The sequence below is a fragment of the Balaenoptera ricei genome, chromosome 18 (assembly GCF_028023285.1).
Source record: "Balaenoptera ricei isolate mBalRic1 chromosome 18, mBalRic1.hap2, whole genome shotgun sequence".
In the NCBI taxonomy this organism is placed as follows: domain Eukaryota; kingdom Metazoa; phylum Chordata; class Mammalia; order Artiodactyla; family Balaenopteridae; genus Balaenoptera; species Balaenoptera ricei.
This window is the reverse complement of record NC_082656.1, coordinates 8,964,294-8,978,817: the sequence shown is the minus strand read 5'-3', so window position 1 is coordinate 8,978,817 and position 14,524 is coordinate 8,964,294. Positions and strand designations below refer to the sequence as shown.

The 14,524-nt window shown below is 39.5% G+C and overlaps 2 protein-coding genes and 1 non-coding gene across 9 annotated transcripts in view; all 3 read right to left on the bottom strand.

The window, feature by feature from the left end:
- The window catches only part of FRY (FRY microtubule binding protein), a 330,932-nt gene that overhangs the window by 62,006 nt on the left and 254,402 nt on the right, over nucleotides 1-14,524 (bottom strand). For all 7 annotated transcript variants that reach the window (XM_059903257.1, XM_059903259.1, XM_059903260.1 and 4 more), the window contains 5 exons: nucleotides 14,200-14,290; nucleotides 8,213-8,295; nucleotides 3,341-3,491; nucleotides 2,681-2,784; nucleotides 1,735-1,920 (listed from right to left, as the gene is read on the bottom strand). In XM_059903257.1, the coding sequence (XP_059759240.1) occupies nucleotides 1,735-1,920; nucleotides 2,681-2,784; nucleotides 3,341-3,491; nucleotides 8,213-8,295; nucleotides 14,200-14,290 (615 nt within the window). The remainder of the gene's footprint in view (nucleotides 1-1,734; nucleotides 1,921-2,680; nucleotides 2,785-3,340; nucleotides 3,492-8,212; nucleotides 8,296-14,199; nucleotides 14,291-14,524) is intronic.
- On the bottom strand, nucleotides 8,810-9,356 carry LOC132352644 (large ribosomal subunit protein uL22-like). The gene has a single exon (XM_059903267.1). It carries the CDS (start codon nucleotides 9,286-9,288, stop codon nucleotides 8,848-8,850), a length of 441 nt encoding a protein of 146 aa, XP_059759250.1. The 5' UTR covers nucleotides 9,289-9,356; the 3' UTR covers nucleotides 8,810-8,847.
- On the bottom strand, nucleotides 9,391-9,456 carry LOC132352793 (small nucleolar RNA SNORD58). Its single transcript, XR_009498874.1, has one exon. It is a non-coding gene; the product is annotated as a small nucleolar RNA SNORD58 (small nucleolar RNA).

The window sequence follows — 14,524 nt, the reverse complement described above, 5'->3', positions numbered from 1 at the left end:
AACCAGCGATAAGTAGGTTATACATAATGTTTTGAGTAAATGTACCCAGAATTGTGAATACTGTGTGTATATTAATATATTTTAATAAAATATGTCTCAAGGTAGGCAAAATAAATATGGTGTAAGTAAATACTACAGTTAGCATTCTACATCTCTGGGTAGGTTGTGGGTTTGAAAATGTATACACATGACCGTTCCTTTTCTCCTACTTAATAATTATAAAAAGTACATAGTTCTGGTGTGTCTGACAGATATATTAAATTAGGAGTAAGAAGCCCTGGGTCTGAGTATCATCTCTGCCATTTAATGTGTAATCTCAGGGAGTCACGTAACTTCCCTGTACCTCAGTTTCCTATTACAATAAGATGAAGACAATAATTTTTATCACATAGGTTTTTAGTATGGATTTGAAAGCAACTATAGTTGAAACTGGGTGTTCAATAAACATTTAACAAATGTTTATAAAAAGAAGATACTTCTCAAAGCTTTTGTACACCTAGGCCATGTGTACTATATAGAGATTCAATCATTTTACCAGGTCTTGCCTACGGTATACTGTGTTTGGTTTGGTTTTGTAAATCCCCACTCTAGACCATTTTATGCCACATCAGTGGTATAGTGAATACAAAACTGATGCATTCAGAGATACACAACTTAACAGAGATTAAAATTTTCTCATTCTAAGGCCATGTGCTTAATGGAATACATCCCTACCTTGGGGAGCTAGAACAGCCAGAGTCTTCAGAATCTTTTAATTAAGCATCGTCTATAGTAAAGAGAGTTTTGTGTCTCTGAGAGGCTACTGATGGATTACTTTCAATTAGGTGTAGCTTGGTTCAAAATAAAGAGCTTAAACTGAGGTCAGTAGTCCTTACATTTCAGAGTTAATGACTTCAGATTTGTTTTCCAGAGAAATATGCAACGTCTGTCAGAAGACAAGACAGGGCCCAGGACAAGAGTGCATAAAAGGTCCTTCTTTTTCTAGGTAATGAGAGAAGTACGTGGTGACTTGTGAAATGCCAGCCCATATCCAGTGCCAATGTGATGTACAAAATAACGAGGTAAAGAAAAGTGGCCCCAGAACTCTGTCAGTTCATCACCATTTTAAGATATTTTAAATGTTCTGGTTCTCAATGAGAACCGCTGGTCAACCCTTTTGGGAAAGTTTTCATGAGTAGCTTGGACACAACAGGGTCATTTCTTTGACTCAGCTAATGCCTTCTGTCCTCATTTCTAAGAAGAAATTTTTGGTTTCAAAACAGCAATGATTTTTAATAGACTTCCACTAATGGTGCCTTCCAGAAAAAAGTCAGTCATTTAATAGATTCCTTCAAGGGAACTAGAGGGTACAGAGTGAAACATCTGGCACCTTGGTGACGTCTGCTCTTGAGGTGATGGAGATGGTCACTGGTTACGGGTGTTCTAGACTCACGCTCTTGGTCAACGGACATTTTAATTTTCAATGTACCAATAGGAACATATTTAATGAAAACAGCAGTCATCATAATAATTTAAAGAGTATATTTGAAAATATTTACTAATGAAGAAAGATTTTGAGAGGTAAGTTCACATCAAGTGAAATGGTGCATACTTATAGTCCCGTCATTTACCACTTAGAAAGCTGGGGGGCGGGTAATAGCACCTGAGAAGTTAATGTGGGCTCCAGTGACACCTCGAGTTATCCTCATACTTGTGACTCTGTCTCAGGTTCCCTGCCACTCCTTCTTTTGTTACCTGTGTAGAGATACTCGGGTTGATAAGCTGGCTGCACTGTTAGAGTCTTGGCTTCACCCATCTCTCGAGTCTGCAGGAGCACGGACGCAATTGCATGGAAATTGCTGTTGCAAGAGAGGGCGATCAAGAGGTGAAGAAGCAATTTTTTGCTGTGTTCAAAGACTTCAGGCCGGTAATGGTCCAAACCTGGAAGAAAACGGTGGAATCTCTCAGTATAAACAAATCTTCAGCACCTTTAGATTCCAGGGATAGTAAAGATTCCAAGATACCCAGGAGGAACATGTTAAAAGAATGTTTAGTTTTCTTTGTTATTGTTTGTGTTACCGACGTAAAGAAGTTGGGTTTAGGCAAAATAAAATGTTTTATTCCTTAAATCAAATGTTCTCATAAAGCACTGATAGACGCACTTTTCTTGACCTCTGCTTAGCATTCCTCTTTCCTGAGATGTTCTCTCCCCTGGATCTCCCTGTTACTGAAAGATTCTAATTTTCTCTCTCTCTCTCTCTCTCTAACTGAACTTTTGAGTCTCCCTGCCTGGCTGGTTCCTCTTCCCATTTTTTTGCTCTACAACTTGAGTATTTTAAAATCTCAGTCCTTGGCCCACCATGCACTACATTCTTTCTCTCTGTGCATCGACTGTGTCTCATGGCTTTAAATTTATCACGTCGAACCAAAGACCCACAAAGAGGCCCAACTTGTTTTGGATATCTTTATAGAAATAGCACTGGCAAGGTACCACTCTATATTGTAGTGATAGTACAATTTTAAACAATGACTGATCAACTAGAATTTTAGAGATGTCACAGAAAGACAGTGAAAAACGGAAGAGACTAGATATTTTGGAAATGAGGAAAAGCAGGATGTCCACGTAAAAGGAAAGCTCTATGGGTGACTTCTGTAGGTTTTTGACCCTATCGGCTAGAATTCCTCTTGGTTCCAGTCTTACCTAAGAAGACAGCATGGAGTAGCAATGGGAGATGAAGGGCCCAATCTTCTCTTACACTGTGATCCACCACCATCTCAGTCATAAAAATGACAGCAATATTGCACCTAATCAATGAAATGATGAAATTAATGCAACTTCTGAAGAGGATGAAAATATACTGATAGATCATTAAGTCACAATTACATCCAACTTGTAAACCTTGTTGAAGAATTACGTAAGGCCCTTATTCCAGGGAAATGGAGTTTAACTTCTGACACAGCACAGAGCTCTATGAGGAGAAGAAACTTCAGTTGAGCTAATTCACATAATGGGGATTCTACTAGTTACTAGGCAATAAGAGCTGAGGAATGAAGAGAAACAGAAGACAAGGACTCTCTCTTCAAGCTGCTCACAATCTAAAAAGCATAACAGAATGAGTACCCCTACCAAGATGACATCAAGGAAAAATTCAAAGGGCTGCAAGGCAGCTTTGCACCCTGGTTAATGGCTGACCAGACTCTGCCAATATGCTGATAGCTGCAGATCAGGTTAGCATGTTCCCTCTGATTTTGAAGGTCATTTCACTTGATGGGACCTGGAATACCTTTCCCTCTTTTCACAGGAAGAAAAGTCCAGTCAAAGTTAAGTGATCATTTCCTTCTACCTGTACATGCTACTCACCTATGGAGTGGCCCCCGGGGAGTGATGGTCTCTGGAAGGTAGTCCACCAGGGGGGCCCAGCATCCTCCAGTACAAGGCATGGGTAAGGGCTGTGGCTGTTTGGTCTCTGTAATAGTCAACAGCCAGCCAGTATAGGGAGAAATTGGGTCATCTACAGCGTGAGAAAGACAAGCGTGCTTTAGTTTCAGGGAGAGCAGGTTTTTGTTTTCCCTACTTGACTTTTTAGAAACGTACAAATTCAGGCTTGTAAAAATAACTTTCTAACCATTCCATTTGGTGAGTATGAAATTATATGATCAAATGGGTTGGAATTACTTGATTAAGTTTCTTTCATTCCTTTATTTCTTGGATATCTAATTTATGGTTATTCATTATAGAGTGATTAAATATATGAAAATATAGATACACAAGAAGAAAAACATTAAATCACGTGAATTCCCATCACTGTGACGACTCGCTCTTTCTCTGATCTCCTCCGTCTCAGTAAAATGCGATTCCTTCTTTCCAGTTCGCTCAGGACAGGAGCCTTGGAGTCCTCCCTGACTTCTCCCTTACAGCTCATATCCAACTTCTAATCATCATGATCATGATGGTGGTGACAGTAATAATTAAAATAACAACATTTGAACTAGCATAGCGAGTGCTTACTTTATGCCAGGCACTGGTCTATGCATCTCACATATTAATAACCCAATGATGGGTACCTATTATCCCTATTTCATAAAGGGGACACTAAAGTTAAGTAACTTGTTACCATCCACATATTCGGTGAGCTCTACCTCATAACAAATCTAGGCTACGACCACCTCCATCACTACTATCCTAGGCTAAGCTCCCACCGTCTCTCCCTGCTTCCCTCCTTGCCCCTCTACAGTCTATTCTCTGCAGAGCGGGCAGAGTCATCCTTTTAAAACAGAAGTTCATTCAGAGTCCCTTTCTCTGCTTACCACTGGCCCTTTCTCTGCTCCCCTCAACACTCAAAATGAAATGCAGCACCCACACCAGGGCCTTTAAGGCCTGACAAGATCTTTCTCCTGTTTCTTGGCTTCTCTCCTACTGCTGTCCCCTCGGCTCACTGCACGCCACTCACCCTGGCTCTCTTGCTGTTCCGTGACCACGCCAGGCGCCGTCCACCTACGTCCACCCCAGAGCTGCAGTGTTCTTCCCCAGATGGCTGCGTGGCTCACTCCTTTACTTCACGCAAGTCTCTGCCCAAGTATCACTTTATCGCAGAGGATTTCTGTGACCACTCCATTTAAAATCCACCCCATCCCCAATCACTTTCTCTCCCTCTCTCTGCTTTAGTTCCCCCGCGGCACAGATTCCCCAGCACTGACGGCTCCCCCCTCCTCTGCCTCTAACACAAGCTCCCCGAGAGCGGGACTGTCTCTATTTTGTTCCTAGTACATAGAGCGGTATCTGGCACGTCGTAGGAGATCAGTACATATGTATTTTGAATGCATTAATGAACTTCCTGAACAAAATATTTTTAAAGTAAGCACAGCAACAAATTTCATGGAGTTGTTTTTTATAACGCTCTCAACATAGGCCAGTGGCATTCAAGACAAGCCACTGCACTTGGGGCCACATGATACGATCCATGCATATGGCTTCAGACAAGCTGGCTTAATCCTGGGATAGGCTTTAGTGTATGAAGAGGAAGGATGTTTTTATAACATCCTTAGGCAATTTCTCCAATTCTTCTTGGTTGCACTTGTGAAGGTAGTGAGAGGTAGCTGGTTCGATGCTGCTGGTCCAGTGGAGGACGCTGGCCTTAACAGTTAGCAGAGCTGATGGAGGGGGTGCCTTCCTATGGCGAAAACTGAGGCTCCAAACCCAGACAGGGACTGGAGCCAAGCACAGCCCGCTTCTCCTGGGATGTGAGCTAAGGGAGTCTCCGGGGGTTAAGATCAGGAGTCACCTCAGAAAGTGACTCTTGACTCTTTCTAACACACAAGCAAATGAGCAACTAGAAACCTGTCACTCTATGCCATGAAGCTTGGCCACATTTTTAGCCCAGAAAAAATTTAAAGCAGGTATAACAGTCACTCAACTTAGTCCACTCGGTAAACTACCTACAGGATGCATCACTTTCAGCAAATTACCTTCTTGAATAACTGTCCAAGGTGAGTTAGTTGCAAAATGCACTTCTAAATAATTAGTTACTCTACAAAACTAGAAAGGGGAGCAAAAATGGGAGAACACTGAAGAATTAAAAAAAAAAAAAAACTTGTGAGATTTCTGTTAGGAAAGGACATGCTATTTTTTGTTTCTGATGTTCTCAGATGTATATCCAGTCAGCAAAAATGTGCTGCGAGGGATTAAGTTGACCTAAAACTGATTTTCTACGGTTAGGCCTAAACTGCTATGACTCAGCTGCTATCCAACTTAACTAGTTGTATCCTTATTGTGGGGTTACATACATTAGCATATGGCCTTGGAAAATAATCCAGATATGTTAAGTAGTTCTGAAAAGAAAAAAAGTTTACATAACGTTGGTAGAAAACTGCTTTACAGACCAGGTCTAAATCAGTTTGCTTGTCCATTTTACTCAAGGTGGTATGGTTTTTTAATAAAAAATACATTTAGGAGGTACACATCATCCTTATTTTTGGATAACCCAGACCATGAAGCCCTGGGCCACGAGGTCTCTCCTGATCCCTTCTCACTCTTCTTACCCCTGCTGATACCCTCAGGAATTCAGGGAGGAAATAACTGCCCTTAACATACACCAGACAGCTGGCCGTAAGGTTTTGGAATTGAGCCTGCTAACCTTTGCTTCTCTTGTGGCATACTCTTGTATCCATCATTGGGTAGCTGGAACCAAACACGCATCTGGGAGGACCCAGTTACCAAAGTCCTGAGGGTATTCGTGCCTTATTAGACACACTGCTTCATCCAAGACAGCCAAAGTCAAGTTCTAGTACTTGAATGCCTGGGAAAGGATCTTAGCATATAGTTTATGTACTTTCTGTGATGAGGATCTGTTTGAGAAGCTTGATTCCATTTTTCTCTTTCAATGAGTAATTTAAGATTTGAGCTTCAGCACCCAAACTACTTTTCTGTGAAATCCAATTTCCCTAGTTAATATTAGTAACCTTGTGAAGAATATTACTGACACCTGACTCAATTAAATTCAAGTTCTGTACCCAAAATTTCCCATTAAAATGCTGTTTATGCTGGTATGACAAAGTTATAAGCATTTCTGGGTAAAATAGAGGCCATAATGATAATACTAGACTACTCTTTATGCCTTATCTGCATTCACAGTAGTCTTTCTTTCCCTTTATAAATACTTCTACTACTTTTTCTTTTTGTCCCTAAAGTCAGTGATCTGAGTTTATACAATGACACAACTATTAGCTTATTTTGTTATAATTATCCCCTGAAATTCACTATTTTAAAATATATAAGGAATATGAAGTTTTAATACCAGAGGGCTCTGAAGATGTATTTTCAAAATGATTGTTACTTTGTTACGGCATTTTCTACCAAATTCTGGGTCGTGTACCCTGAACAAAGAGATACACTTTGAAGGAGTCAACTGGCCAAAGTGCAACAATATTCCTAATGTAAAAGCCACAGTCACAGAGAGCTTTGCTTTGTTATATCATGCCTGTCACATTCTGGGGGAGTCAGGATTTGACTGCCTAACTTTTTCATGATTCAGTTTTTCTGTCCTCAAATTCTGTGTTACCAAATATTGCATAGCAATGACTTTTCTTGAACCAACAACTCCATTCCTCAGGCACTGCTCTCTTCATCTATAAAATCTGGTCCTGCCTAGATTCAACTGTTTGGTGTCTGGATGGCAGAGCCCCTTGATGGGGCACAGAAAGGAGGGAAAATGCAAATAGCTTTTTTTTCTTCCCCCTAATCTCATACTGACCTTTCTAGAAAAAGGTTTTACAGGGACATAGTTAAAACTTAACCCAAGTATGGCAATATATATGGATTTTAGACATTCCTCCCATTGGTATTTTGAATGGCGGAGAATTGCCTGTCTATATTTGCATTAGGAAGTAAAGTAAGGGCAACTGAAATGTGGTGTCATTAGAACTGCTAAGCTCTTACCCCACTCTGCACATTTCCCATAAGAACAAAACAACTCAAAACAACCACTACAAAGGCCCAATGCACTGACTTACAAAATGAACCTAATTCATGAGATATCATATTACGATTTCCACCAAAATAGACAAATACGTTCTACCAGATAGTTTACCGATTTCCTTAGCATACCTAAATGTCACTGGGAGTGTTCTTTGGTTCCAGGATTTCTGTAACTTGTGAACAAGTAATACCCATCACCTTCTGAGTATCTACACAACCTGTCCAGGGCTTAAACAAAATTAATGAATGCACTGACCTTTTTGGTTTTTCCAACTTCCCAAGGTACAATGAAATTTTTGTGATAATTTTATCTCCCAGTCTGGCAAGGTTTTCACTTGGCCACTGAGACTGTGCCACTGAGATATTCAATGTGAAAACAAATCTATCCTGGGTGAGCTGACTCACAAAGCTTAAAGGTTAAATCCACTCCCAAGACAGGTCAAAAAATTGAATGGAAACCTTTGTTTTCTCATGAGACAATTTCTTACTAGCCTTTCCCCAACAAAGGAAAAGGGCCAAGAATACAAAAATATGGTTTTAGGTAGTAGCTTGAAGTTTTAACAGTTTTGATTCATGCACTGCTTGGCTTCTTTTTACTTCTAAGAGGCTGACTTGCCCATCTACATAGTTGGATTAAATGGTTACTTAATACTTATGGGCCCCTTTTTAGTGATTAGAACAAGAATAATCAAAATACTCATTTTTTATTCTCCAACCCTTTGCTTTCCATCTGAACCCCCCCAGCCTGTTGGTACTTACTTTTATCCTCATCGTACGATCCTCCAGAGCTATTGCTGTATCTCGACTCCAGACGGGTATGGGCTCTAATGACATTACTGAACCTTCAAATACAAGAACAACCATCATGAGATACTGAGATGTGTGTTTGTGCTGTGACACAAAAAAACACACTATTTTTGGGCAGCTAGTTCTCATGATCCTTTTCCTAAAAGAATACTGTAAAAAGTGTACACCAAACACTCCTTTTGTCCTCGAGAGGGCCAGTGGTCACTCTTGCTCAGGAGCACAAGTTCAAACCTTGAAAAGAAACATTTTAAGACTAATATTTGAATTAAACTAGAAAATTATAACATTTGTTTGGAAATAAAATGGGCATGCTACTGAATAACATGAATCCTTTATTCACATGGTAACCTGGCATATGGGAGGTGGTCAAGAAATAATTGCTGAATGATTGAATAAGTGAAAGGAGATAGAATTGGAAATAGTTGGAAACAAAAATAGTTTCATAACAAATTTTGGACTTAACCAGCTTTAAAGTTTTCCTTAAAATGTTTTTAGGAAAAGGTACTAGTGGAGGTGTAATATAACCAGAGGGACTCTTTTTTTTTTTTTTTTTTTTTACTTTTATTTGCATTTACTTTTTGCAGCATTTATTCCCGGGCCATAAGTTTTTGTTTCTTCAATTTCTTCTGGGATATCTTTTTCTTCTGGGCAACCTCCTCTTCTGGTTTAGGAACAATCTGTTCTTTTTCAGTAAGGATCATCTCAATGTGGCAGGGAGAGCTCATGTATGGGCTGATCCGACCATGAGCTCTGTATGTCCTGCGCCGCATCTTGGGGGCTTTGTTCACCTGGATATGCTCAATGACCAGAGAATCTACATCTAAGCCCTTAAGTTCAGCATTACTCTCTGCATTTTTGAGCATGTGCAGTAAAAATTCAGCACTCTTCTTGGGCCACTGAACCTGCGTCCAGCCCCACTGTTTGGCCTGGGCACACCTACCGACTCCACCATTGTAATGACAGAACGGCACACACTGCTTCTTTAAAGTGACATCCTTCAGATACTTGGTGGCTTTTCGGATATGCATACCCTTAATGGCCTGGGCTGATTCACGAGTGTTCTTAAAGTGAACACGAAGATTTGAACCTCTCGACTTGCATGACAGTTTATGTACTAAACGCTGCCCGCAGCTGCTCAGAGGGTAGTTGTTTTCATGATTAATCCAAAGGTGTCCTAAGAAATGCCATCACCGCAGCCATCCTTCTATCCACTGTTTCTTCCCGTGTGCAACTACCAGTGACTACAGCAGTGTTGACACTAGACTAGTGACACGGACATCATTCCTTTTACCCTCTCAGGCCGCTGACCGGAAAAGGAGGACCAGAGGGACTCTTTCTGTCTGGTCTCTCTTGTGGCTTAAGAAGTAATCAAAAAAAAAAAAAAAAAAGAGAAAAAGGTCGAAGTATAATAACTTCACATACATTAACTCATTTAATCTCACTCACTCAACTTTGAGATAAGCATCATTTACTTTGCAAATGAGGAAACAGGCCGAGTGAGGCTAAGCAACTTGTCCAGTGTCAGGCCGAGGAAGGTGGCAGTACAGGGACGCTTTTATTGCCGTGTTGCCTCCGAGAATGGGGGACATGTGATCTCAGGCTGAGCTCTCGCTCACTAGCTTGGTGACCCTGGGCAAGTCCTTTACCTCCTTGGGGACCCTGTTTCCACACCTGCCAAAAAGGAATAATAATAACACTTCACCATTTATTTCACCCCATCTTTTGTTGGGACTGCTGTGGGAATCAAAAGAAATGATGTGAGAATTTCCAAAACTGCAAGTCGCCATCCAACCATAAGGTATTAATTATTATACCGCTACCTTGGATTTCTAGAATGCCTTTTCAGGGCACCAAAGACTTACAAATCAACAGCATTTTTACCATCTAAAGAGCTATAAGGTCAGGCAAGGGTGTGGATGAGGGGAAGGGTGGGTGAAATGGTACGTCTATATTTACTTTACATAAAATGATACAAAGTGGGTTTTATCTACATTACTAACTGGGTGTTCCATCCTAATTGATAGCAGATCAACACTCTATTTCCCTCTGGAACACCAGAAAATACACGGCTGTAGCTGTCCTCATCAATGTATGGAGAAAGAGTGATATTTCAGGAAAATGTACTGGAGGTACCATTAAGATGCTGCCTTGTCCCAGGGTATACCCTCAGAACACTGCAACGATGATTTGGATTTTCTGAATATAGAAATATATTGAGTACAAAGCCTTTGGTTTTATTCACTCTGTAGATATCTGCAGCAGCTTTTTTTTTTTTTTTGGTCCTGACAAGCCATCTTTCTCCCGGTAACTTTGTATTTCAAACATTCTTCATTCTCTTATCTTTTGGGCTATTAATTTGTGAATCCATAAAACAGAAAATGGAGGACATCTGCTTAGTTTCATATAAATCAGGCCACGTGATTGTCTAAATCGGACTGGTACTTATGAAATTGGAAAAGTGACAAATCTATTACCTTCTGAAGAAGTTCTACAATCATATTTATGCTGATAAATGCAAAGCTATAAACAGCATATGCAGAGCCCAGACATCATTCAACAGGGAATAAAAAAGGGTGATAAAAGAATTCCACATCCAGAGATTTCCACAGGACAGAGAGCTTTGCAGCCTTCCCAGCTATTCAAGAATTGTGATATACGTCGGTTTTACAATCGTGCTCGGGAAGGCCAGGCAGGGAAGAATTATAGAATGGATGGCAATTCTTCTCTTTTCCTTTTGAGATAGATCTAAAGGATTGCTAGGAAGAGTTTATGAGGCCAAGATGAATGGGAGGAGCAAGCCCCTTCCAGACTATTCTCTTTATTCTGGAGAAGGTTGAAACCACAGAGTAGGGAAGTGTACACTTGGCAAAAAGAAAAAGTAAAAAACTGATTCCCAAGAGTAAAATCTTCTGTGTTCATTTGCTTTCCTGGGTTGAAGAAAATAATTTTGGGTCTAGGTCCTAGAGGAATTTCAAGGACTAAGTAGACTGAACAGTCTTTTAATATAAAGGTACATGTCTTAGAAATGTATCATAAAAATAGCTCTGCTAAGAGAAAAACGAGAAGCACGAAGTGTTTCCCTAAATTTTCTCTTGCTGACTTTGCTCAAATTAATACTTACACAACTTTCTGTGGATTACTAATCTCTATCCCTGTATCAACACAGATCACCAGAAACTTACATAGCTAAAGTTTATTGCTTTTAGTTCCTTATGAACAATCCTTTCATGGCTTTTATTAATGGTTGATGCATTAAAAATACTTAAACGGTTTGTTTCTGCATATTTTACAAACTGTTATTTTAATTAAAAATATATGTTCACTTTATTGTTTAATTTTAAAAACTACATGATAAATACTTCTTAGAGCTTAGGAATACTTATTTAGTAGCTGCCAATGAATTGCTTTTGTTTGTTTATTTTTTGATGTATTGAAAGTTACAAAATTTGCTCTATTTTTCTTTTCTTACTTTGACTATTGAGGAACTCAATGTTAGGTTAATATTAACTTTTAGTAGTTCTCTTTAGGACTTTTGACATAACTATCTTACTTTCCTTTTAGCTTGACTCTTTTTCTTTTACCCTGGTTTTACTATAAGGTATCTAAATTTTATGTCAGTAGGTACGGTATTATTAAATATTTCTGAACTATATCTAAGAACCATTAACTAGTTGTAAAGAACATGGCATCAGGGCTGCCGCTTTGCACAACTCCACGGTGCCCCCTGGAGCCCAACAATGCATTCTGGTGACTGGTACCCCCGGGAGTTGTGTCACACAGCAGCCAGGTCATGAGTATTTGTGACCAAGATTACCTATGTAGGCTCTTTGTCTAGAAGGATTGTAAAGAACAGCGTAAATAACTGTCTTGTGTAATGGGGTTAGTAAGAGGGAGGGAGAAAGGGGGGCTGGAGGGTGTCTGGACAGCTTATCCACCTCTGGGGCTGTGATGTTTCTCCAATTTTCATTCACATACTGAATACACATTTAAAAAAATGATTACCATGTGCAGCATAGTAGGGTAATCACTGAGGATAGAAATATGTATAAGAGCTACATAATCTGTTTTCTAAGAATGAAAATCTAGTGGTTGAGACACAAGCGTGTTTACAAGTATCTATAAATCAACATGACAGGGAGGAAGGCGATAAGTAGATTGCAGAGAAAAAAGATACTTTAGGCTGAGGGCACAGTCTACCTTCAAAGAAAAGACAGACTATATTAGAGAAATAGCATAGGTGGAATATAGGGTCAATGGAATAACAGTATCCTTTGTAATAGAATATTCATATAGGTATGATCATACATATAAATATGACCAATTAATCTACCTATAGGTAGATAAACAGATAGAGTCAGTATGAAATAATAGATGTGCACAAATATGTAAAAATGTGGGTAGCACCAGGCTTTGTAATGGCCAACAGGGATGTGACGATAGAGCAGGAAAGCAAGAGATAAACAAGAAAGCCTAGTACACATATTCTCTGGCTTCTTCATTTTAAAGGCTACCACTAAAAATTTAGGCAGGACACTCAGAACTCTGGTCCTAAAGGGGCCTTTGTAATGAGATGTTAATGTATGGAAATGTATCACCTTTCTACCCTTAATACAATTGACATGAAAAATTCAGACTACACATTAAATGATAAAGAATGCTACACTCCCACCAGAAAGTAGAAATATCTTTAGAGAAATATGTGATTTTTTTTTTTTTTTTACCATGAGGGAGTTTTCCAAAGAAGGCACTGGCAAATATAGATGAAAAAATAACACATTAATTAATAATCTTGTACTGTCATTGATGTATAGAGTATGAAAATTATCTATTTCTGAGAAAGAAAGGCCTTTATTGGAGAACTGTAAAGGAAAAGGTCTATAATTCATGACCTACTGAGTTAGAGCTTTTGATCTGAAGACAAGCTCACAGGATGAGCATCTGCAGCCAGCCAGTAATCAACATGTTGAGGAATTTGATAAGTGCCTAAATTAGAGAATGAACTTTCAGAACTCCAGCCCCATGTCAGATAATCTTCCACGTGTAGCCCCTGACGTATTCTCGTGTACAGGATGAAATCCCGAGGATGGTCATGAAGCATCTAGGGGCTTTTTAGGCTAAATGAATTATTTTCATTATTTGATCCACTAAATTTTCTCCAGTATGAATTTCTGAATATCTCACCCTTGTTATTAATTTCTTATGGGACAGGGCTCCCCATTACTTTTCACTAGAAAATATTCAACCTAAGGAGTTTTCAACACCATGAGAATCATTCTAATTTTAATTTTCAAATTTGAGTCCTGTTATCTCTTTTGGTTTGTCTCTCTGCTCTTCATAACCAACTGCAGGAAATAGTGATCCAGATTTTGCTTACTTATGGGTAGCTCCTAGACAACATGAGGGCAGAAATACGAACAAGAGAAATATTACCATTAAAGAGCTAATAGGAAGGGGATTGAGACTTCTTTTAGACAGTGTTCTTCGTTAACCCAGAGGTGACAGAGTAAAGGTAAAAGAAGAATGATGATGTTTCATAGAATTCACCTCAAGATAACTACTCTATCTCTAAGAAATTATTCAAGACCCAGATTTGAACATTTCACGTGGAAATTCCCTCTAACTCCAGATGGTCTGTGCCCACTAGCAGAACAACCTGTGGTTTTTATTAAGCCCTGGGGTAAGTAGGCTTCAGCCACCAGAACAACATCTCTCTTAATCTTTCTCTCCTCTGGCTTTGCTCAGCAGGAAATTGTTATCTTTAGGGATATACAGAGCAGAGTCTGAAAGTCAATCTGTGTTTCTAAAAAACAAAGAAGGATGTGTGTATGTGTGTGTGTGTGTGTGTGTGAAATTTATGAAGCCCCACAAATTTTGCTAATGCTTTGTATAGACAATTGCTGAAAGTTAAGCTGGATATTAAACCAAATTTGTGCACCAACCTCTCATCAGATTCTTTCAATATCTTGCTCTCCTCAGCGTCTGGGAAACTGTCCTGGCCAGCAACCACTGTATTGCTGCTGGAGGTGGTTCCTGTAGATGGGATTAAAGAACAACACTTAGAAAGAAATTCCTGCGATGGGGTCAAGCTCAAGTCTCAAGTAATTCCAGGAAAGGATTTCCTGTAAAATCTGTTTGTGAGATTCCTTACATCTTCTGCACAATCTCAGACATTCTAAACAACCTTCCAAGCCTGCCCCACTGAAATGGAGAATCCCAGACATCTGTTATGGTCAAACCAAATTCCTCAACTCTCTTATAAAGCGA

Bases quoted from the DNA above. Each gene is read 5' to 3' on its own strand.
- LOC132352644 (XM_059903267.1), bottom strand. From the start codon at position 9,288: ATGCATATCCGAAAAGCCACCAAGTATCTGAAGGATGTCACTTTAAAG.